Below are 21,852 nucleotides of genomic sequence, written 5' to 3'. Positions count from 1 at the left end.
CCGATCAAGTCCAGTTGTTGTTTCTGTTCCTATCCCTGAGACCCATAATCCAATAGGGAAGTCTGGACAACTTTCTTTCACCCAAAGATGCCTTCACTAACCTGCCACAGAAAGGACCAAGCCTCTGATTAGTTCTTTTCCCCTACCAACATGAGTGGCTGAGCTCCACACAATGAGTTCTAAATGTCTGAGGCTGTGTAGGGCTTGCTTGCCACTGGCAAGTTGTTTTTAAACTGTTGACTATAATGAACAAGGTAGGCCTACAATTTCTGTTATTAACGTGGGGCTCATTCCCACTGGTGGAATAACCCATGTTCCGATTTGGCTCCGCCCCACTATGTCAGTCAATTCTAGAAGGTCCCTCGTTCTCTCTACGGAAAGGGATTCTATGTGGAATTGGGTTTTTTTTAGCACGATTGTTGTCCCATTTGCATCACATTAAAATCCTGTGTCAGTCATCATGGCAACCCACCGCCCCCTCCTCTTCCTCCACTTTGTGAGGCCCCTTCATAGTCGAAGTCCTTCACCTGCACCTTGGAGCCTCTCCATGGCCCTCCTCCTCTGCTGACCCAACTCACCTGAGCCCTTCAGGGCAGCGCTTGCCCCCGGGAGCGTGCCTACACTCTGGCTGCTGCCGGGAGCCCTCCTAAACTGCGCAAAAAAGGCAGTGCCAGCAGAGAAGCCCTGTGGGCTGTGTTCCACCCACTGCCCCGAGCTCCTCAAGGCAGCACTTGTCCCTGGGAGCGCGCTCTGCAGTCCACGCTCCAGCCGCTGCAGGGAGCCCTCCTAAACCACACAAAAAAGGCAGCGCCTGCAGAAAAACCCCACAGCCGGCACTACAAAAGGGGAGTAGCACCAGCACTGGCACCGGCTCCCTGGGGGGGGACTTCCCAGGGGGCTCCGTAATGGAGAAGGCTGGAATGGTTAGTTGGTTCCTCTTCGTGGAAGGGACCCAAGAGGAGGAGGTGGATGGGGAACACATGTGGGGGTTTTTTAACAGTAAAAGTAATCAAAAAATCAACAGAATGGTTCAGAAAGTAGTTGCTTTACTAATCTATTGCTTTCTCGCTTAATTTTTTTAAATTAAAAAAACGAAACAAAAAAGGCAGCATTGGGGATATGTGTGCTATCTCTGGGGAGGGATGGCACACAACCCTCTGCCATTTGTCCCTCCCTCAGAAAAGGAATAGATTCTAATCTGGCGTTCCCACTGTTAGGAATCACGTCAGAACTAATTCTTCTCAAAAGAACCTAAAAATAACTGCTACCAAAAAAAACCCTGGGCTTTTTGCATTTGCTCTGCTTTATTCCCACTGGAATCAATCCAATGAGGATCAGAATCGATTTCCAGTAGGAACAAGGGGCATATACATCAAATCAGGATTCGGAACTAATCGTAGTGGGAATGACACCCCTGGATAAGTATGTCAGTAAGGAAGTTTCATGAAGTGTATGTGTATATTAATGTGGATGTTGATTATATGCTGCTATTATTAGATCTCAAAAAAGGCTCAGTGGGTATTCTGTGTGAATATTATTTCTATATTTTAACAGGTCTACTTGGTTTCAATTTCTGCTACTGAACCCAGATTTTAATCTCTGTTGCCCTTCTGCTCATTTGTTCTGGTACATATGTCATTTCTGTAAGTTACAGGCCTGTAGCACATGAATGACATGAATGTAAAATTTTAAACCCAGACTGATGTTGTTGGCTTCTTCTGTTTTGTTGGATCGTAATTTCATTCTGATCTTAATTTTTGTCTCAGCCAATGCAGCGGGAATACCAAAATGGAGATGGCTTTGGATATAAGCTTGCTTTCCGAAAGGAAGGCACTCAGGTCTGGAAGACTGCAACTGTGCTCCATGCAGAATCACTACATTATGTTTATCGTAATGAGAGCATTGCACCCTATACACCATTTGAAGTGAAGATCAAGGCTTTCAACACTAAAGGAGAAGGGCCAGAAAGCCTGGTATCCATTGTACACTCTGCAGAAGAAGGTAAGCTGTAGGATGCAGCTACACTGCAGAATTAATACAGTTTCATACCGCTATGGCTCAGTGCTATGCACTGGGATTTGTAGTTTTGTGAGATATTTAGCCTTCTCTGTCAGAGAGCTCTGGTGCCACAACAAACTACAAATCCCAGGATTCCATAGGAAGAAGCCATGACAGTTAAAGTGGTGTCAGAATATATTAATTCTGCAGTGTGGCAGCAGCTGTAATTAAATTCCCCTCTCTTGTTTTTCCAAGGTAACTTCAGATATTGTGTTAATAAGAGGATGTGTCCTGCATGGTTCTCTGTGTCTTGCTCTTAGAATCATAGAATCGTAGAGCTGGAAGAAACCGCAAGAGCCATCCAGTCCAACCCCCTGCCATGCAGGAAATCACAATCAAAGCATCCCCGACAGATGGCCAGCCAGCCTCTGTTTGAAGACCTCCAAGGAAGGAGACTCCACTACACTCCAAAGGAGTTTGTTCCACTGTCAAACAGCCCTTACTGTCAGGAAGTTCCTCCTAATGTTGAGGTGGAATCTCTTTTCCTGTAGTTTGCATCCATTGTTCCACGTTCTAGTCTCTGGAGCATTTGCCTAATAAATATTTCCAAGCTGGATAGAAATTGCTTACAATTACAGGCTCTCTCACCCACGCCTTGCAATAAATTGCCATTATTTTACTTTGACAGAACCAAGAGTTGCTCCCTCTAACATTACAGTCAATAGTGTTATGGCTACAGAAATGGATATTACTTGGAATCCTGTGGAAAACGGTGACATGAATGGAGTCCTCCTGGGATATGAGGTAAGTGGTGGGAAGCAGAACTAAGTGAGAAAATGGAGTGAGGGTCAGGTTGAGAGCCCAAACCCCTGGCCCAGAAAAAAGGTTTGGGCTGGATGAAATTATAGCAGTTTGTGAATCCAAGGATGCCCCTGTTTGGATGCAGGCAGCAGAGGTTGTTCCTAGGAAATATTCCAACTGATTTAATAAAAAATACTTCAGTACCTGAAGAATTCAGATCATTTTATATTGCTGCCTTCAGATCCGGTACTGGAAGCATGGTGACAAAGAAGAAGCCGCTGACAGAGTGAGGACAGCAGACCTTGTCAACTCAGCACATGTGACAGACCTCCACCCAAACACGAAGTACCATGTGGCTGTCAGAGCTTACAACCGAGCAGGGACTGGGCCACCTAGTACTCCCACAAGTTTCATGACAACAAAGCCCCGTAAGTAAGCACTAGATTAAAGAAAAGTGGTATAATGTGTAATGTGTGTAACACCTGTGATTATTTTATTTATTTATTTCAATTGGTGAGCCCGTTTATGTTTGTTATAAGGTTCATCTGACCTGCCAAACTATAGTCCCATTTACACATGTACAGGGTGTGTTTTTCTAATCAAAAATGTCCTTATCACTCTTAGGTCATTGAAGAGATAACAAGGAACTCCCTTTAGCTCAGAAGTGGGCAACCTCAGGGGCTGCACTCATCACCACCCAGACTTCTGTGGGCTGCCACTGCTCCCTTTTTTTGAAAAAGAAAGTGACCAGAAGATCACATATAGCTGTGTTTTTTTAAAAGGCTATTCCTAGCAAAAAGGGTATGGGGGAGATCAATAATTGTTGAATTGGACAGTTGTGTCCCTGCAGGTTCTCAGAGTGGGACTGTCCATATTTAGGCTGACTTTATTTTGGTGATGGGGGCCTCTCTGGGGACTACATATGGCATGTCCTATTCCTACTTTGGTTGGCAGGTTTCCCCACCCCATTCTTTTGGGGAGGGATTAAAGTTTCTTTGCTTTATGGTTGACAATATATATCTGCCTAGAGTTCCTTAATAACAATAACAGTAGCAATAATAATAATAATAATAATAATAATAATAATAATAGGATTTATTTATATGTCGCCCAATCACTGGGAATCTGGGCGGCTTACAACAGAAGGGATAATAGACAGTTCCCTGCCCTCTGGCTTACAATCTAAAAAGACACGACACAAAAAGAGAAGGGAATGGTGTGTGTGGGGGGGATCAGGTCCAGCATTCTTCTCTCCCTCTGAGGCCTGGACCAAGGCAGATGGACTGGAGGGAGGGCTCTTCTTCTTACAGTTCATTATTTTGGTCACCTCAGTTCTCAAGCTTGTAAAGAACAGTGTCTTCTGCTTGGCAGATCAACATCAATATTCCCCATAAGAATCTCTTAAGATATGGATTCTCAGGGAATTTATGTGACAGGAGAATAAACATGCAGCTTCATCATCATTTCATATATTTATTAAGGGAGAAAAAGTTGATTTACACAATTAAATACTCCTTGTGGCTGTTCCTCAGGCACATTTTCTTTCATAGACATTACATAGTCAAGGTGTATTGGTTTTTATAGACATTCCATCATTAGTACATTGCAATACATGTAAGGAATTTGGCTTCTTACAACATAAAATTCAGAGCCAGTATTATCTATCAGCTGTTCAATTAAATATACTTAAATAAGTAACATCTCCTGGCCCAATCCCCTCCCCCAAACCTGATGAAAATGTCATTCCCTAATGCTCTGGTCATCGGCAGAATGGACCTCCTTCTCCTGTGCAGTTGGTGCCCAGTAGAGTAGGTTTGGAAGTATTTACAATTGTGGCAGTGGTGTCACAAACATGACTAAGTAGCATTTGTGAATATAAAACAGTTAGCTCAATTTAATAATCAATGCCCGTTTCATATTAATGACTGCTACTTAGTCATGTTTGTGAAACTATTACCACAATCATAACTCCTGCCCCCTACTCCACCACACCACAAATCACTTTCTGGATGGAGGGAAGGAGGTCATTCTGCCAGTGACTGGAGGGCAGGTGTTTGATATTTCCATCAGGTTGAGGTGGTTGGGCCAGTAGAAGTCACTTAGTTAAGTATACTTTACTAAATAGCTAATACAGGATCCCAGCCATTGCCATTTATTGAAAATGTTCATTATAATTAGAGGTGGAAGGAGTTCTCTAAATGTGAAACCTGAACTCTTCTTCATCATATGCATTACTAAACTCTGAAAATCCATGGACTCTAAATTAAACATAAATGCTCAGTCAGACTATAGGTGTTTTATTTGGTTTATATAACATCTTAGACTGATTCTCTCATCATTTCTCCTGATACCACATCTGGAAATATGATAGCCCTGCCTACTGGGGAAGAATGAATAGTATGCAGTGCATGAACCAGTAAGATAGAAAAAGTCCAAGAGCCATATTTTGCAGCCTACCAAAGACCTTATGAACATGTGGATTTTTTAAAATTTACCAGGCACTTCCAAAACAAAGGTGGGCTGTGGAAGATCCAGGAAGCCACTATAGGTGGTTGGTGGCTGCATCCAGTGTTGTATAGTGTTACTTAGATAGATGGACTAGTGTTAGGGAGACCTAGGTTCAAATCCCACTTGATCTTGTAGTTCATTGGGTGATCTTGGGTACTCACTATCTTTTAAAGTTACATAGGTTTTGTGAGAATAAGAATGGAAAGCTCTTTTAACTCCTTGCAGAAAAGACAAAATAGAAATACTGTATAGTAAATTAATAAAATAAATTTATCAAGTGACAAATTTTGCCTCTCTACTCTAAAGGCTTCCTTGACTTCCTCATCACAGAAACACAAATCAATATTGTGGATACAGAGCAGACATGTTTAAATTTTAGACATTGTCCCAGGAGGCAGGAAAATTAAATTTGAGTGTCTACAGATAACCTTCAAGGAGTAATGGGTAAAATAAAAAAAGTGAAGGATTAAATTGCTACCTCGCCAGATTCTCCCACAGTTCTCTGGCTTGTTGTCAGTTGGCTGAGCATATCTCTTTGCCCTTTTGCATCTTCTAGCACCAAAAAGGCCACCTGGCAACATCTCCTGGACGTTTTCCAGTTCTAGTGTGAGCATCAAGTGGGATCCCGTGGTTGCCAAAGCAGATGAGTCTGCTGTCACTGGGTATAAGGTACTTGTAACTTGTAACAAGTTCTTTCTCTGGCTGAGGGATTCTTAGTTTTGAAAATGCAATATAGATAATCAGTACAATGTAGGGGCCCCGATAGAAAAAATATAGGTTGCTTATCTAGTGGGAGGACAGCTGCGCCATTCATTCTAGATCAGGTTCTGCACCACATCTGCCCTGCACCTGTTGGACTGTGTTTTCTCAAGATCTGTTTGCAGCCTAGAGGCTAAAACCCTCTGCCTATATGTTTGTTAAATGCCATTGAAGTCTGTGACACTTCATCTCAAAATAATTTTTGCATATGATCAGGCTGCGCTTTTAACAAGAAGGGGTTGAAAACAGACATGCCATGTACGTAAATTTCTGGGGATGACAAAAGACAACAAGCTAAAAATGCCTTTGTCCCTAGATGCTGTACCAGCCGGACTCACACTCAGCTCCTATCCTGTACATAGCCAACAATAATCGGATTGAGATTCCAGTTCCAGAAGACTCCACTCCTGCTGTGGTGCAAATTAGGACAACTGGTCCTGGTGGAGATGGAGTTCCAGTAGAGGTGCGCATCCTGAGAAACAGTGGTGCGTTTGCTCTTCTCTTTTTTCCGTTTCCTACTTGTAGGCTTCATTTTTCACCTATATTCCAGCAGTTTCAAGGTGGCGGGATCTCTTACCTTTAGAAAACAGGCTAGTTTATACACTTGTTTGACTTGATTTTGTGCCTTTGTTGAAAAAATAACAAATGAATGCTGAAGTATCAGTTTTCCTCCCCTTCTCTATGTTTCTTAGATGTTCAATAACAATTCAAATACTACACTTAAATTAGGGATGGGACGCATTTGTGGCCCCAGTGGACACATGTAGTGTTGGCTGAGCGGCCAAAAGCTACAGTTGCATGCACGAACACTTCCCTTAAGTAATTTGTCATCTAGGTCACTTGGCGGGTTAGAAGGTTTTAACCATATGCAGTCTAGAGAGATCATCTTTGTGGCCCATTGTTGGTCCTGACTTCTTTCTAATTCCCCCTCCACAAAACATACACTTTTGTGGCTACCACCATATAAGAATGAGAGGACCATCATTGGGCTTTTTAACATCACAACTTTAACAATGACTCTTTCTACATGACTTCTTTCCCAGAAGAGTTGGCCTCCCATTGGCAGGAGCCCAATGATGGTTCTCTCATTTTTGTATGGTGGTAGCAGCAGTATGTTTTGTGGAGGGGGAATTAGGGAGAGGGCAGAACTTGCAAGGGGCCACAAAGGTGACCTCTGTAGATTGCATATAGTTGCACACAACCCTGCTTTATATATCATGTGTGAACACCAGCCAGCTGTTTCTGGCTGTTTCTCAAATTATTCTTGATTTGGTAGAGAGGTGATGAAGAGATCATGCAGATAGACAGAAGAGCCCATCTCATGTTGTTGTTGGTTTTTGTTTGTTGTTGTTTTTTATAGTTATCAAGAACCTCAGTTTACCATTCCTGGGAAATACATGGTGATGGGGAAAAGTATTTGAATTCTTCTCTGGACCATATTCCAAGATGGAGAATAATAATAAGGTTGTGGGTTTGTGAGAATAACACATTTGACAATATCACTAGGAGTTTGGGTTCATCCACAAATTGGACATATTTGGAGGCCATGTGTAGCAATGTGAGAAATGTGGATTTTTTGCAGCCATCCTATTGATTGTGGGGATTATTATGATGAGTTCATGATCAAGCTAAGACCTGGGCTTCAGTATGAAATGTTATGCAAAGTCTTAAGAAAATGAAGTTGAGAAGGTCACATGGGCACACCCAGAAATCAGACTATTAATGGGAAGCTGTAAACTAGTATAATATGCTGGCTGCAGTGCAGCCCCAACTCAATTTTGGGGCCCTCCACAAAAGTGCCAGACCTCTACATTTTAAAAAAAGAAATTGACAGACCTTTGGTCCAACCCTTCCCCAACTACACAAAACTATTCTAAAATATGATAGCTTTGCTTCCCACAACCCTTCAACCTCACAAAACCTGAAAAAAACAGGTGAAGATCAGCCAGAACTGAAGGTCCACATCACTAAAAGACTGGAAAAAAAGTGTTCTTGCAGCCTCCAGGGAATATGCAGGGTTAAAAACTGCCCCCCAGCCCAAACACAATTGTCCACATCTGCTGTTCACATTGGTGTAGAGGAGCCAAGACTTGCAGTGTTGAAACACTAGGGATTTATGACTGTGTAATCTGCCACCCCCATGATGCTTTCCTGTCCCTTTAGAGCTTAGCAGCAGTCCTCACAGTAGCTGGTTATGTGTGTGTGTTCCCAGCAGCCAGATATTGTTACGACTCTATCCCTCTTGCAATGCACATTATTTTGATTGGCTTTGGTCTTGAATGAACAATTAAAATCCATTAATTTTACAAAGAACTAGATCTCAGTACAGCTGAAAAGCGCTAAAACTGTTTTGTTGATATGAATGAACAGTTTCCTGGATTTCAGGACTTGAGACATGTGGCTATAGGGACTGTCATGATGAGTCCCCTGCACTTCATAATTTACCACTTACCACTAGCTGTAAGAGGTCAGTAGCTGCAACAAAGAATCATGACAGTGTAGTGTTTCTGAGACAAGGTGCTTGGAGCTGAAAAAAGTGAAAGAATAGCTCTTCCAAAAATATTTGAAAAGGTGTCACAGTACTAAAAAATGTTCATGAATTGGCGCTCTGATATCAGTGCTGGAGTCAGTCCTACAAGTAGGGTAGTCCTGACTACTGCTATGTTGGCACTTGCTGTCTATCCTCAGTGCAGCAGCAGAGCTTGGAAGCATGAGCCCAACTAATTCACTAGAGTTAAATTGGTATATCTGACTTGCTAATATTAAGAGTATTTTGAAATGAATGAATGAAATTAATTTGGTATACTTGTGAATAAAATCATTAATTCTTGAATGAAAAATATTTAAAATTACTAAAAACATCCTAACTCCATGCTAAATAGCCACTCAAATGTAACACATTGAAATAACATGAAATGTCAATTTCATGCTATTTTTGAATCTTAATACTGATTTTGAATTTTGATTCCTAATCCTAATTTTGAATCCTAATTCAAAAACAGTTAACAGTGGTTGGATTCTTGGTGACTTACACTGGTGGAAGTTGCATTTAGATTAATGCAAGTACATTTTGGACCAAGGGATAATAGTGGCAGGAGAATGGATCCAAAATCTATCAACAGATAAAGCTGCCCTGATGTCAAGTAGTTCAGAGCTGCCAGGGCAGTTTATCTCCTGTTTTGGGTGGCTTTTGCTGCCACTCCCTTGTTGTTGTCACTCCCAGTTCCTTGATGGTTGTGCTGCTGCCTACCATACTATAAATGTAAGTTACACCAACATACTGGATCTTGGTTGTTATTGGCATTTTAAAGATCACAATAATGAATCTTAAATGTATTGTAGAAAATTCTAACGAATATGCGTAACAAAATTAATTTTAAGTAATTATTTCCAAGTTCTGTACAGCCTATAAATGCTGCACTAAGGTAATGCATAACAAAAGTATCAGGAACCTCCAAACCTCCTGTTTTTTCAAAACAAAGATCTTTTTCTCCCTAGTCTCTTTGTTACTTAGCAGAGCTATTTCTTTCTTACAGGCACAAGTATGATGGTGGAAAATTCTGCAGGCCGTCCAGTAGCACAGACAGCAGTTGCCCTGACTCACTCACTAATAATGTTTGCCCTGATTGGCTCCTTGGAGCTCTGATGCCAGCCACTATGATGGAGGGCTACTGGATGAGATTCCTCCTAATCTAGCCGGAGTGAGTCAAGTGTTGACCATTAGGACTACAAATTTCTACTCTAAATTTCTACCACAACTGCTGCACTGTAGAGAGTGGCTGGTAAAAAAAAAAAAAAGAACTCAAGAGGAAAATATAGCTTTTCTTTCTTTCCTTTTTTAGAAAATAGAACATTTCATACAGGATTTGAGTCTTTAACCAATCAAAGATTTTTTAAAATGAATAAACAAAAGGGTGAATTCCATATGAAATGTGGAAACTGGATTCTCATATTACTGTATTCAGTAGATTCTTCTGCCTTACAAAGCCATGTGCAAAAGTAATCAAGACTACTAAAACTTGATCTTTTTTCCTTTTTTAAAAAATAAACCAAACCAGAATAAATACAGCATCTTTTAGGGGAAGATTTTCACAGTGATGACCATGTTCCGTATCATTCCAGCTACAGACAGTTTTTGAACCAGAGACTCTGATTTTCATAGTTCGAGAGGAACTTACGGAGTGGCAGTATTAACCCAATCATCTCCTTTCAAGGCAGCTGACTGAAGCTCACAAAGTCTACGGAGACTGGCAGCCATCTCCCAACCCAAACTACAGGAGAAGACAATGGAACATTGTGGATGGGTTGGCAAAAGGGGAAAACCAATGGCACATCGGAGAATCCAAAAAAGATTTCAGTTGCCTTGTAATTTGGCTTCTGCTGCCCTGTACGTATCGCTTCTAACCTTATATCTGTGCTGTTCCAATAGATGCAACACTAATCGTTTCCCCATATCCTCAAAATGCATTTACCAAATCTTGTCTTTACCTTTGGTCTATTTCCTTCAGATTCCTCCCACCCCCACTGTTCCTTAGAATTTTGAAAAGAAAGACATAACAAGTTCAGGATCAGGTAATGAGGACATTTGGGCAGGCATCCTGTTTGCAGCATATGCTGTATAACATCAGTATATATCTTTTGCAGGATTTTTGTGGAGAAAGGAATTCAGCACCTCCCCATGCTGCCTCGAAACTCACCTTTTGTCTTTGCAGCTTCCCCAGATACCACCATTTAGTGGATGGTGGACAGCACAGGGCAGGGGAAGAGCAGCTGATCATTTCCTTGTTGGCAGATACACAGCAGCAGCATTGTCCAGGGCCACCAGAGATCCACAGGAAAGTTCTGAAGGATGCCTTTGTCATTGTGCATCCAGCTGTATTTGGGTGGCCCTGCAAATAATTGATGAGTCTTACACAAAAGGAGAGGGAAGATGGAGTAGAGAATTTTGCTGTCCCATCTTCACATGCAGGTTGTGAGCCTTGAATATGGTATATGCAAAAAAGTTACTGCAAAAGCCTCGTTGCATCTACCCAATAGACATGCAATTATCATCTATCCAGTGTTTCATTGATATGACTGCCTCGTTGTGTAGTGAGATCCCCAATTGCACAACAGGAAATCTTGTATAATGCCCCATTGTTCATTGTCACAATTCTCTAAGAAAGTTGTGTATTATGTCAGCAATATTATTTAGTCACCATAATGTTTTGCATCACAGCTTATGATGCAGGATCTCAGCCATTTGTGTTTTTGTGCAAAATGCTCTATACAACTCAATGCTTTTGGGCAAATTAATTTAATCTTGCCTAACAGAGAGGAAATTACTACTACTACTACTTCCCCCCTTTTTTTGTACTCATGTGTGAGAATTAAATAAGAGAAGATTTACATCTCTGTCTGAGGAGGAGCTTTATCCACCACTGGATCTTTAAGTTAGCTTTCAAGACACGTATGGCTGCTGAACTGATTGATGACTAGAAATTAGACTTTATACTTACAGATCATTTTCAGAATTAGGTGCCAGATCCGTTGAACACCTGAACATAAGCATAAGAATGCTTACAGATTTAGTTGTACTCCTACTCTAGTTGTTAATTTTTATTGCAGATGTGACTAGATGCTTGATCTTCCTCAGTATGTTTTACATCTACAGAATAGTAGGTTAAGGAAGAAAAGATTTCATCTTCCAGTATCTTTTAACCCACCACCCTTTCCCATAAGGTTAGTCTGGGGATCCTATTATGGCTCTTTATTACACCATCAAGAAATAGAAATGTTTATTGCTCTAGCCTGCAAATGTTAAGATCCATGCTTGATCAAACCAAAGTCCTACCCAGTACAGTATTCTGTTCCCATATTGGCCAGTCACATGTTTCAATGGGGAGTCTACAAACAGGCGACAAGGGCCTAAAGCCCAACGAGAGTAGGGAGTGGAGTGGAAATAGGGACTAGTGCAGGGGTAAAGACATGAGAGTCTGAATCCAGTTGCTAGAGGGGGAATCTGAGAAATCAACACAGGTCTCCTCTACTGGGACTAACAACTGGATTTCAACCAAAGGAAATAGCATCCTCTCATTTCCTAACAACTAGTACTGAGAAGCATACTTCTTCTAATACTGCAAGTATTACATAGTTATCCTGACTGGTATCCTTTTTCATAGTTATCATGACATCTACTATATGTTGATTGGGTCGATGGGAAGCTAATTGGATGGATGAACTGAAGGTCATAGTTATACAACTGTTGGATCCAGCATAACTAGGGTGATAGATCATTGTGTGTGTGTGTGTGCATACAGTATCTTCATATCACCTGTCAACTTATGATGACCCAATGAATTTCATAGAGTTTTTTTAGACAAGGAATATGTGGTTTTACCAGTTTCTTCCTCAGAAATATAGTTTACAGCTCCTGATATTTGTTGGCAGTCTTCCATCCGAGTACTCACTAGGGCTGACCAAGGTCCAAGGTCAGATGGAATCTGGTGCCTTTAGGTTATTTAGGCAAATAATTAATTGCACTATTGTATTGTAAAAGTCAACAAAGTGGTTTGAGCGTTAGACTATGACTCTGGAGACCAGGGTCCAAATCCCCTTTTCACCCTGGAAACCCACTGGATGACTTTGGACAAGTCACACTCTCACAGCCTCAGAGGAAGGCAAAGGGAAACGCCTTCTGAACAAATCTTGCCAAGAAATTCCATTATATGTTCACCTTCCAAGAAACTCCATTATATATGTGCCTTTAAGTCATAAATGGCCAACAGTGAAAGTGCATAATTTTGAACTCAGAAAGGGGCTGTGCACACCAGCATCTTTGACCAGGTTGGGGGTGGAGTCAGGGCGTAGCGTCTACACGACGCACGCCCTGGCTACGCCCCCAGGCTGGAGTGATGCATTGCACCACACTGCGTGCGGCATCACAGTACTCCTCTGGCACTGTGTCCACATGACACAGCACCGAAAGAGAGATGTAAAGCTGCAGCGCTGCAGCTATCATGCCCTTTGCAGGGCACAAAAAGGAGCTGCTTTTTGCGGCTCCTTTTTGTGCCCTGCAAAGGCCAGATCAGGGGCACAGTGTGCAGTTGCCATGGCCCCGACCTGGCTGTAAAAGGGGTGGCTGCAAGCACAGCCCCAAAGAGAGTCAGTAATAACTCCAATCATAGTATTTATCTGCCTTTAAGGGCCTCCTGCTTTCTGGTTATTAAAATCTAGTTCTCCACTGTTATATTAAGGGTAGACCAGGAAAACTTACTTTGCCCAGACTAGGCTTTAAGATGAAATAGAATTGTAAGAGGACAGGGTAATATTAGTTTCCTTACACTAGTCTCCTTATAACATACTGGACTAGAGTCTTAAAAGACAATTTGTGGAAAATGTTGCCTTAATGGATTTGATGGTCTTCTCGCATCTTCCATGCTTGTGACTTCCTATGTATGCTATTACTTGCTGTCATGGGTCAGTGGTGGCAGCCATCCCAGCAAGGTCTAGGCATATGAGAGATCTACTTAAGCATGATGTAATTCACACTATAATGTTAGAAAATTAACTCCAGGAGAAAAAGAAGTTTATATGGTTGTTGCCTTTTTAAAACTGACTTTGGCTCTATATATCAAGACAGGATGCTGACGGCTCTATGCCATCATCATCATCATCATCGAGTAATAGTAGTATTGCCATCACCATTATCATCTTTATTTAGACCCTGCCTTTTCCTCAAAATTGGGATGGCTATATAATTAAAAAGAAACAAAAGTTTAACATTAAAATAGAATCAAACTATTAATACTATTAAAACAATTTAAAGCACACACTTTAAAAACTTTAAAAATTTTACAGCTTAAAGTATTACATCACCCTCTTAAAAGTCTTTTCCTTTATAAATTTCAGTTCTAAAAACATGTTGGGATAAAAATGGGGGGGGGGAGAGTCTTCACCTGCTGATGGAAGGGCAGCAAGGAGGCAGCCATTCTAGCCTCCCCAGGATGAGAGGTCCAGAGCCTAGGGACAGCCATAGTGAAGGCCTTGTTTCCTGACCCCATCAACCATACCTGTGAAAGTGATGGGTATCAAAGAAGGGCTTCTTCTGTGCATTTCAGACTCTAGTAAGTGATGGGGATCTGTCACATAGCCTGGACTAGGGATAGACAAAATATTTGTAAATATGCAAAAAATGGTTAGAGTTAGAGTTTTTGTGGATGAAAAGAATCCTGGCCTGAGAATAATCTTTGCAGTTCAGGACTTATATTGCCCAAAATTTGCACATGGTTGTTTTGTGCAGAAAACTGTATTTTCTGCACAGGAAATAATATTTCTGCACTGAAATATTTTTCCTGCACAGAAAATACTACAGTTGGGGATTTAATCTGTGTATAATTTGCCCATAGTTAATTTGTGCAAAAAAAGAGCATTTTCTACACATTTTACTACATAGAAAATAATACATCTGCATTTCAAAAACATGAACACACTTTTTCTATGCCTAGGATGCAGTACATATGATGTGTAAGAGCTTCCTCTCTAATTATTTTGCACTGTCCTGAGTGGGTATATACCCACCTTTTTGGCCAAGGAAACTATAGGTAAGTGTTAAAGCACTTTCACATCACAGCTTCTAATATTCCCTCCTAGGGCGATCCTGATTATTTTCTCCTCTTCTGTGTAAGGCTGAGTGGTTTGTCAAACTAGGTTGTCATTTTAAATTGCTTTGTTCTGAGAGAATTAAGTGTGGAGAAAAAGTAGCTGGGATGGTCCTTGATATTTTGCTGCCTAAGGCAGGAGAACAAATGGTGTCCCGTGTCCACTCAGTTGCATATTATCTAAAGCTAGTCAAGCTATTTTGGCACTCAAGGCAGGAAATCCCACAATAATCTTTCCCCATCCCTGGCAGTGAAAACTGGAGTGTGGGGAAGTTATTTTTGTGAACTAAAACTCCTAGAATCCTGTAGTCATAACCAAACTGGTTGGGAGAAGATGTTCTGGGAACTGTGGTCCAAAAATGCAGTTATCCTGTATAGAAGTTATGAATGCATAACCTAGATTACACAGTCTTAACTGCTTGATATTCACAATTCCTGTGCAGTCATAGTTTAAGGAATGCGTAGGGACCATGAAAAAATCTTTACTTACCAGGAAGCAGCCTCTGTAATTGATGGTAGTCTGTTCCCCTATCACTCAAGAAGCAGCTAGCTGATGGTTCCCACTCCCTCTTCCCACCCATCCCTACCCCCCAGAATGTGCAAGTGATTTCCCATGCTGGGGGGGGGGGGATTGCGACAGGGCTCCTGTTTCTTCCTGTCGCACTGGAAATCACTTATGGGAAGAGGTGGAAATGTTTGCCAATTCCTGAATGACAGAGGAACAGAACCCCATTGATCACAGTGGCTGCTAACAGGTAAACAGGGACTGGGGTGATCAGGCCGGGACTCACCATGGAGCTACTTAACTACCATAGTTACGTAACAACCTAGTTATATAGGATTCCAGATGTAATTTTTCCAGGCTTACCCATATATACTCCACTATAAGTTGACTTCATGTATAAGTCAAGGGCAAGTTTTGGGGCCAAAATTATGGATTTTGACATGACCCATGGGTTAGGTCGAGTGTAAAAACCGGAGGCTCCTTCAGTGTGTGTATGCGAGTTACAAGAGGGAAGCAGCAATCAATACGAGGCTTCAGTGTTTCAGTTTTCACTCCCAAGACAGCAAAGCGTATGGGTGGGTGAGAGACTGTTAAAGAAACAGCAGTCAATCAGTTACCAATGACTCCCTCCTTGGATCAGGACAGAAAGAAAGAAACTGCATGGGGAAATCTGAAAGAGCACATTACCATACTGACCCATAAATAAGTTGACCTAGAATTTTGGGGTCAATTTTTGGGCATAATTTTTTAGACATATAGATGACTATATATGGTAAAAAATTATTTAAAAGGTGCAGTAACAAAATAAACACCTAACTACTGTATCTTGTCTTGGACTGTTGGATATTTCAGTTGAGTATTGCATAGCAAGTGGCTCAAAGACTAGATTTGCAAACTAGGAAATACTTGATTATTTGACTGTACTGTGGACATAATATGTAGAGACCACTGTCTCCTAAATTTGGCATCTCATCTGTATTGTGAATGGTAACCTGTATTGTGAGGTTTACTTACCTTTCTGTTTTAGTTTTGGATTCAACCAAAGCTAATGGCTAAAATCCAATTGTTGATCCCAACTATTTGGGCCAACTGAATTAATAGGAACTTGGCAAATTAACACATGTAATTTCCATTCATTAAGTGGGTTTGTTTTAGTTAGGACTATTTACTGGATTTAAGCCATTTGATAAGGAGCAGATTGAAGACTCCAAAGTGGTTTCAAAATGGTGCCCATTCAGAATACTTCTTGACTGTTTTCTCTTTCTATTGGCTTGAAAGGCCAAATAGCCTGGCAGCAGTGAGCAAACTCAACCAGGGTGCCTTAAAAGTCAAGTGCTCTGGGAACAAAATGGAGAAGAGAAAGTTGCATTCTCCTGCATAATCCAGATAAGTACATGCCCTTACCTAAAAGGATGCAAGAGTTAGGCATTTGTGCAGTGTATAAATGTGCTTTGGTGGAATTTATTTAGATTTACATATGCAACCCTAAATAATGGTTCTGGTGAAGTGAAAAAATGTATCCTTGTTGTATTCTAGTATGAAGTCTAGCATACTTCAAGAATCAAAGGTTGAAACCACTTTCAACAGTGTCTAATAAAACAACCCATTGTCACATATGTAATGGGGCAGAACCAGGCTTGCCAAAACCAGATACCTTTCAACCTTTTTCAGATTTCTGTTTCCAGGTGAAGGGGGGAAAGGTTGGATTGGTGGGAAGTTAATGCATCCCTCATGCATTTTTTTCTCAGTTGCATGAACTTGGCAGAATTTATCTGTGACACATTGAATGGTAAATACTGCCCATATTACAGGTTGGCCTTGTTCCCATGAGTGTCACTCTGGAGACATACACACCAATCAATTTTAAAAATCAGTATTTTAAAACATAAAAGGAATAGTTATGATGTATGATCATAGCCCTGTGAAATTACTTTTATGTGTGTGCGTTCATGTGTATTTGTGTATATATTTATATGTACATTTGTTTTATAGTTTGTATTATTTCTTCTCATTCATTAAAATATATTCTTTTTGTTACATTTACATTCATATGCCAGCTTATCAAATATAAATAAAACTGCAGTACATGTTCAGGTTTTATACTGTATTGGTGTTTTAAGCCAGGGATGAGCAGAAAGTTAATCATCAACATCTGCTGGTAGATGTCTGGGTGATTTTCAGATTAGCAAGGGTTTCTGAACTAGAGAGAGTTAGTGTAAGAAGAGCTTGAGAATTTTACTTATTCCAACTGTAGCTCTCAAAATCACACTGCTCCCTTGGCTGAGTCCTAAATCAGGAAATCCTTGTTTTATATTGTGCATATGCCATCAGCTCACCAGGTGCTTGCAGATTAGCCACACTCAAACATCGCCCTCCCAACTGCAATATGGCAAATACTAACAGCAGATACTAATACCGCCATATAGTGTTTTTGTATTTTGTAATGCACTATACATGTTAAGAATTTTTAATTAGGAGGATTCCCACCATCATCATAACAATAAAGAACACTTTTGTTGGAGACAGAGAAGGAAGAGTGAATTTGTTGATAAAAAGACGGTGAAGTCAATTCTGATTCTGATTCTTAAAAAAAAAAAAATTAATGGGCTTAGCTTGCAGTCCTAAATACATTCTGAGCAAACATGCATGCATCCAAGAGTATGTTCATGTTACACGCACACACCACACTAATACAACAATACAGCATTTTTGTGATTCATAACAGTGTTTAGAAAAACGAATTGATAAGCAACATTAATTGGGAGTTATTTTGATATCAAGTATACACCAAGACATCAACCATTGTGCTTTTTTACTATTAATTTTTACTCAATTTTGCTCATGTTTACATCCACTTTTTAATATGTTTACATCCACTTTTTTTTTTTAAATGCAAGGATTATTTTACCCACCTTTCTTTAAATACCACTGGTGGTTGTGTAGTTTTTATAATCTGATTTAAAGTATCAAGGAATGTTAAGAACTTCATTGATGTGTGTTGTGACATCCCCCGTAAGTTGTTGGAAACCATTCCTTCTTTCTCTCTTTTGGAAGCAAGTCAGTGGCCACTAGCAACACTTATGAAGGCAGCGACAGTCTGTGGTCATTCAGTTGTCCTTTACACACACCTGACAAGCTCTTTCCTGGCTCCAAAACCCATAATGCATGCTCTAGTGCAGGGGTAGGCAATCTTTTTGAGCTGGGGGCCGGGTTGCTGTCCCTCAGACAACTGGAGGGCCGAAACCAAAAAATAAATAATTAAATAATTTTTAAATAAAATTAAATAAATAAATAAACCGGGACAAATGTAGGACAAAATTTTCAAATGGAGGACATGTGTTTTTGTTTTTTTTTTTTTTTAAAAATGGAGTTCACGCAAAAAAAAATTTGCTGATTTTTTAAAAAATGTTAATATAAATGCATGTTTCGGAGGCTTCTATAGACATTTGCCCCCCTTGCCCACCACTTGCCCCCCTCCTCCTGATAGGCCAAAGGCCTCACGCCCTCACGCAAGAGGCCAAAGGCTCCGGCGGCAATCGGCGGCAGGACCAGGCTGGGGCCTTGCCGGGCCGCATCTGGCCCACGGGCCGCAGGTTGCCTACCCCTGCTCTAGTGGTAGTATGCCAGTTCCAGAGTTTGAATGTTATTTTTGAACTATATCATCCAGAATACTGCACTAAACATGGCCATTGGCTCTGATGAGTTCTGAATGGACTTGGATATTCACCCCAAGCACTGCCACCCTCAGTTTGACACAAGCTGAATGTAGGTCTTCATGAGATCACCAAAGTCACAGCCCAAGGCCAAAACTGGTTTGGATTCACAGGCTTTAGATGCTGTCTGTATACAACTTTCTGCCTTGCTGATCAAACATTTCTGAGCCTGGCTTCACTTAACTTACAAAGCTACCACCTCATCCTCTAAACAAAACTCCTTTGTTTGCCTCTTCTACTCCGGTTTTCACCATACAGGAAATGGGGATGTTATCTTCTCAGTAACTTTGTTCTACACTATTTTTTTAAAGAAAACAAAAAAAAAATAAGGAAAGAAAGAGTGCAAGCATTGTAAGCCATTATTAAAATCACTTGTTGGCTGCAGTAGCATGCAATTCTTCAATAAAGATCTCTAATGACTTCAGTAAACCTCTCTGGTGTGACTTATTTCCAAACAAGTTTAAACACAAGATGGGGAGTTGATGGTGATTTGTGGAAGAGAGGGGAAATAGGAGTCAGAATAACTTGGCAGGGATAAATCCCAGTAGGATGATACAAACATGAAGGACAGACAGACATTTGCATCAGTGCTTCTTAAGGTATCTGATGTGGGGGACTGGCATTCCCCCCACCCCAATGTGCTAGGGACCAGTACCATATTTGTGCTCAATGCCTACAATTGTTTCTTTTGTTCTTGGACGTTCTCCAAGGGCCAGCAGCAGATGTCTCAGGGACCAGCATCAATTCACAGACCACCAGTAGCACTGACTTATGCTGTTCCCTTCACTTGAAGTGTTGAACTTGTTTTATTGCCATTAGCTGACAGAGTTTATAGTAGAAGAACATAACTGCAATCTTCAGCTACTTTTTACATAAATATCTCTGAAACCAGAGGAACATCATGGCCCGTTACAAACGGGCAGAGAGCGTACTAGGGTTAGAAAGGGGCGGTGCTTCTGCACCCCCCTAACCCTAGTGCGTGCTGCGCGCGCACAAAATGGCAGCAGCCGTTCCACACGGCCACCGCCATGAGGACGTCACGACCGTGCCGCCTCTATACGGGGCGGCGCGGACATGACATCCTCGCTCCGCGCCAGGGCGCTTAGTGCGCCCTTAGCGCGGAGCAGGAAGGAGCTCCGTTTCGGAGCTCCTTCCTGGTTTGGTCCGCTGGGCACAGCCTTCACACGGCTGCGCCCAGTGGACCAAAGGAGAAAGGGGCCAAACGGCCCCTTTCTCCTCTTCCCCGCCGCCGCGGGGTGTCCTTGGGGCTTGAAGCCCCAAGGACACCCCTTTCCAGGCTGCGGGGAAGGGGCCTTTTGCTGCTTCCCCGCAGCCTGGAAAGCGGCGGATCGGGGCCTCAGCGGCTGCCGCTCTGGACACTGAAGCCCCAATACAGCGGGGAAAGGGGCGGGTGCAGCCTGCCCCAAATGGGCGGTTTGTAACCCACCCATGTTTTTTTCCTGTGGTAGAGCTGATCATCTGGGCTACAGGGTGGAAAAAATACTGTTCCCTGGTTTCTGAATTTGCTCTTTACCCATTAGTATCACAGAATCGTGGAATTGGAAGAGACCAGTCCAAACTCCCCTGCCATGCAGGAACTCTCAATCAAAGCATACCCAACGGATGGACACCCAGCCTCTGTTTAAAGACCTCCCAATCTTTAATTTAATACTTGAGAGATAAACAGTCTTAGGCCTGAAACAGACAGGCCAAATAGAGTGGCTTCTGGCTGCTTTGGGGGGCATGAAGTTTGTATAATACATGCCCCTGGCATAACCACAATCTGTTCTGAGACTGCCTAAGGCAGCCCGAACCCTTTAGCAAAAGGAACAGAAAAAAAACTGCTCCTTGCCGAGAGCTCATTTGGTACAGCCACGGCAGCCCACTTCAAAAGTGGTCCGTTCAGTTGCTGCAGTCCCAGGGGCCAACTGCCAAAGGCCACACCAAGCCATGTCTGCTTCACTCCTTAGTGGAGATTGCAGAGAAATGGGAGCACACTCAAGTGTAGGTGGTACATGCACACATGAATTTGTGTAGCTCCCAGCAGACATTAGATGCAGCCTGTGGGACTGAAAAGCTTGTGCACCCACCAATTTCTAATGATTTGGGTCCAATTCTATCCATTCCAGTAGGGGAACAAGGAAGTAGTGACTACTACAAGGCAACTGGGCCAGTTTAAGGGCTCATCCAGAGTTGGCAGAAGCTCATGATTTTGAGCCATGCCGTCACTGTGCTGATCAGGTCTTTTCTTTCTTTCTTTTTTGGAAAGGTCCAAGACGGGTAAATTCCGTATCTGGCTTCCTTATCTTGTTTCCTCTTGTACTGTTGTTTCTCTCCAAGAGCAATGGATAGAAGAGGTGAGACTTTTCCCTCCTTCCTCAGTATGCAACCGAGGGTGGGGTGGAACCCCAGCTACATCACCTGTCAATCAAAACAACAAACTTGAGAATGTTACAGGCGACAGGCGATGGAGACAGGAACAACCAAGCCAAAGCATGTATTCTGGGTACAGAACAGACTGACATGAGCTGCCTGATGTGTCAGAGTTCATGACAAGATTAGAGTGAGCTCTAACAGAGGCCAAAGTTGGACTATTTGAGCAAGGTAGCTTCAAATGCATCTCCATCTTCACAGCAATGAGGTTTTAATTCCGTTTTTTTTGGCGGGGGGGGAATAGAAAAGGCCTCTCTTTTTAGGGGACATTGCACAATCAGGCTAAACCTCTATTTTCCTTAATCAAATTGTGGAGAAAAGCCAGGTAAACCATTATGAAAGACCTGTAGTGAATAAATGAAAACATGGCAAAAATGCTCCCCATAGCAACTAGAGTGTGTGTGGGAGCATTTGGGGATCACAAATATTTGAATTCCTTTGGTGGGATGTTTGGCAAGGGAATGAGATATTCCAAGGTTTCTGGGGTGAGGGTCTA

At 41.8% G+C, this 21,852-nt stretch overlaps 1 protein-coding gene across 7 annotated transcripts in view; it reads left to right on the top strand.

The window, feature by feature from the left end:
- The window catches only part of CNTN2 (contactin 2), an 86,456-nt gene extending 73,350 nt beyond the window's left edge, over positions 1-13,106 (top strand). Inside the window, exons 18-23 of one of the 7 annotated variants that reach the window (XM_089514546.1) lie at positions 1,767-2,001; positions 2,687-2,802; positions 3,041-3,227; positions 5,864-5,976; positions 6,383-6,551; positions 9,603-13,106. In XM_089514546.1, the coding sequence (XP_089370672.1) occupies positions 1,767-2,001; positions 2,687-2,802; positions 3,041-3,227; positions 5,864-5,976; positions 6,383-6,551; positions 9,603-9,712 (930 nt within the window). In that variant the 3' untranslated portion in view covers positions 9,713-13,106. Of the gene's footprint in view, positions 1-1,766; positions 2,002-2,686; positions 2,803-3,040; positions 3,228-5,863; positions 5,977-6,382; positions 6,552-9,602 lie in introns of those variants that run through there. The other 6 variants (XM_089514547.1, XM_089514549.1, XM_089514548.1 and 3 more) reach the window with 6 other exon arrangements.
- Positions 13,107-21,852: the final 8,746 nt, after the last annotated feature.

This window comes from Sceloporus occidentalis, unplaced genomic scaffold, assembly GCF_023333645.1.
Source record: "Sceloporus occidentalis isolate IW3139 unplaced genomic scaffold, rSceOcc1.0.p SCAF_3, whole genome shotgun sequence".
Lineage (NCBI taxonomy): Eukaryota > Metazoa > Chordata > Lepidosauria > Squamata > Phrynosomatidae > Sceloporus > Sceloporus occidentalis.
The sequence above is the reverse complement of the archived record's forward strand: the minus strand, read 5'-3'. Positions and strand labels throughout refer to the sequence as shown.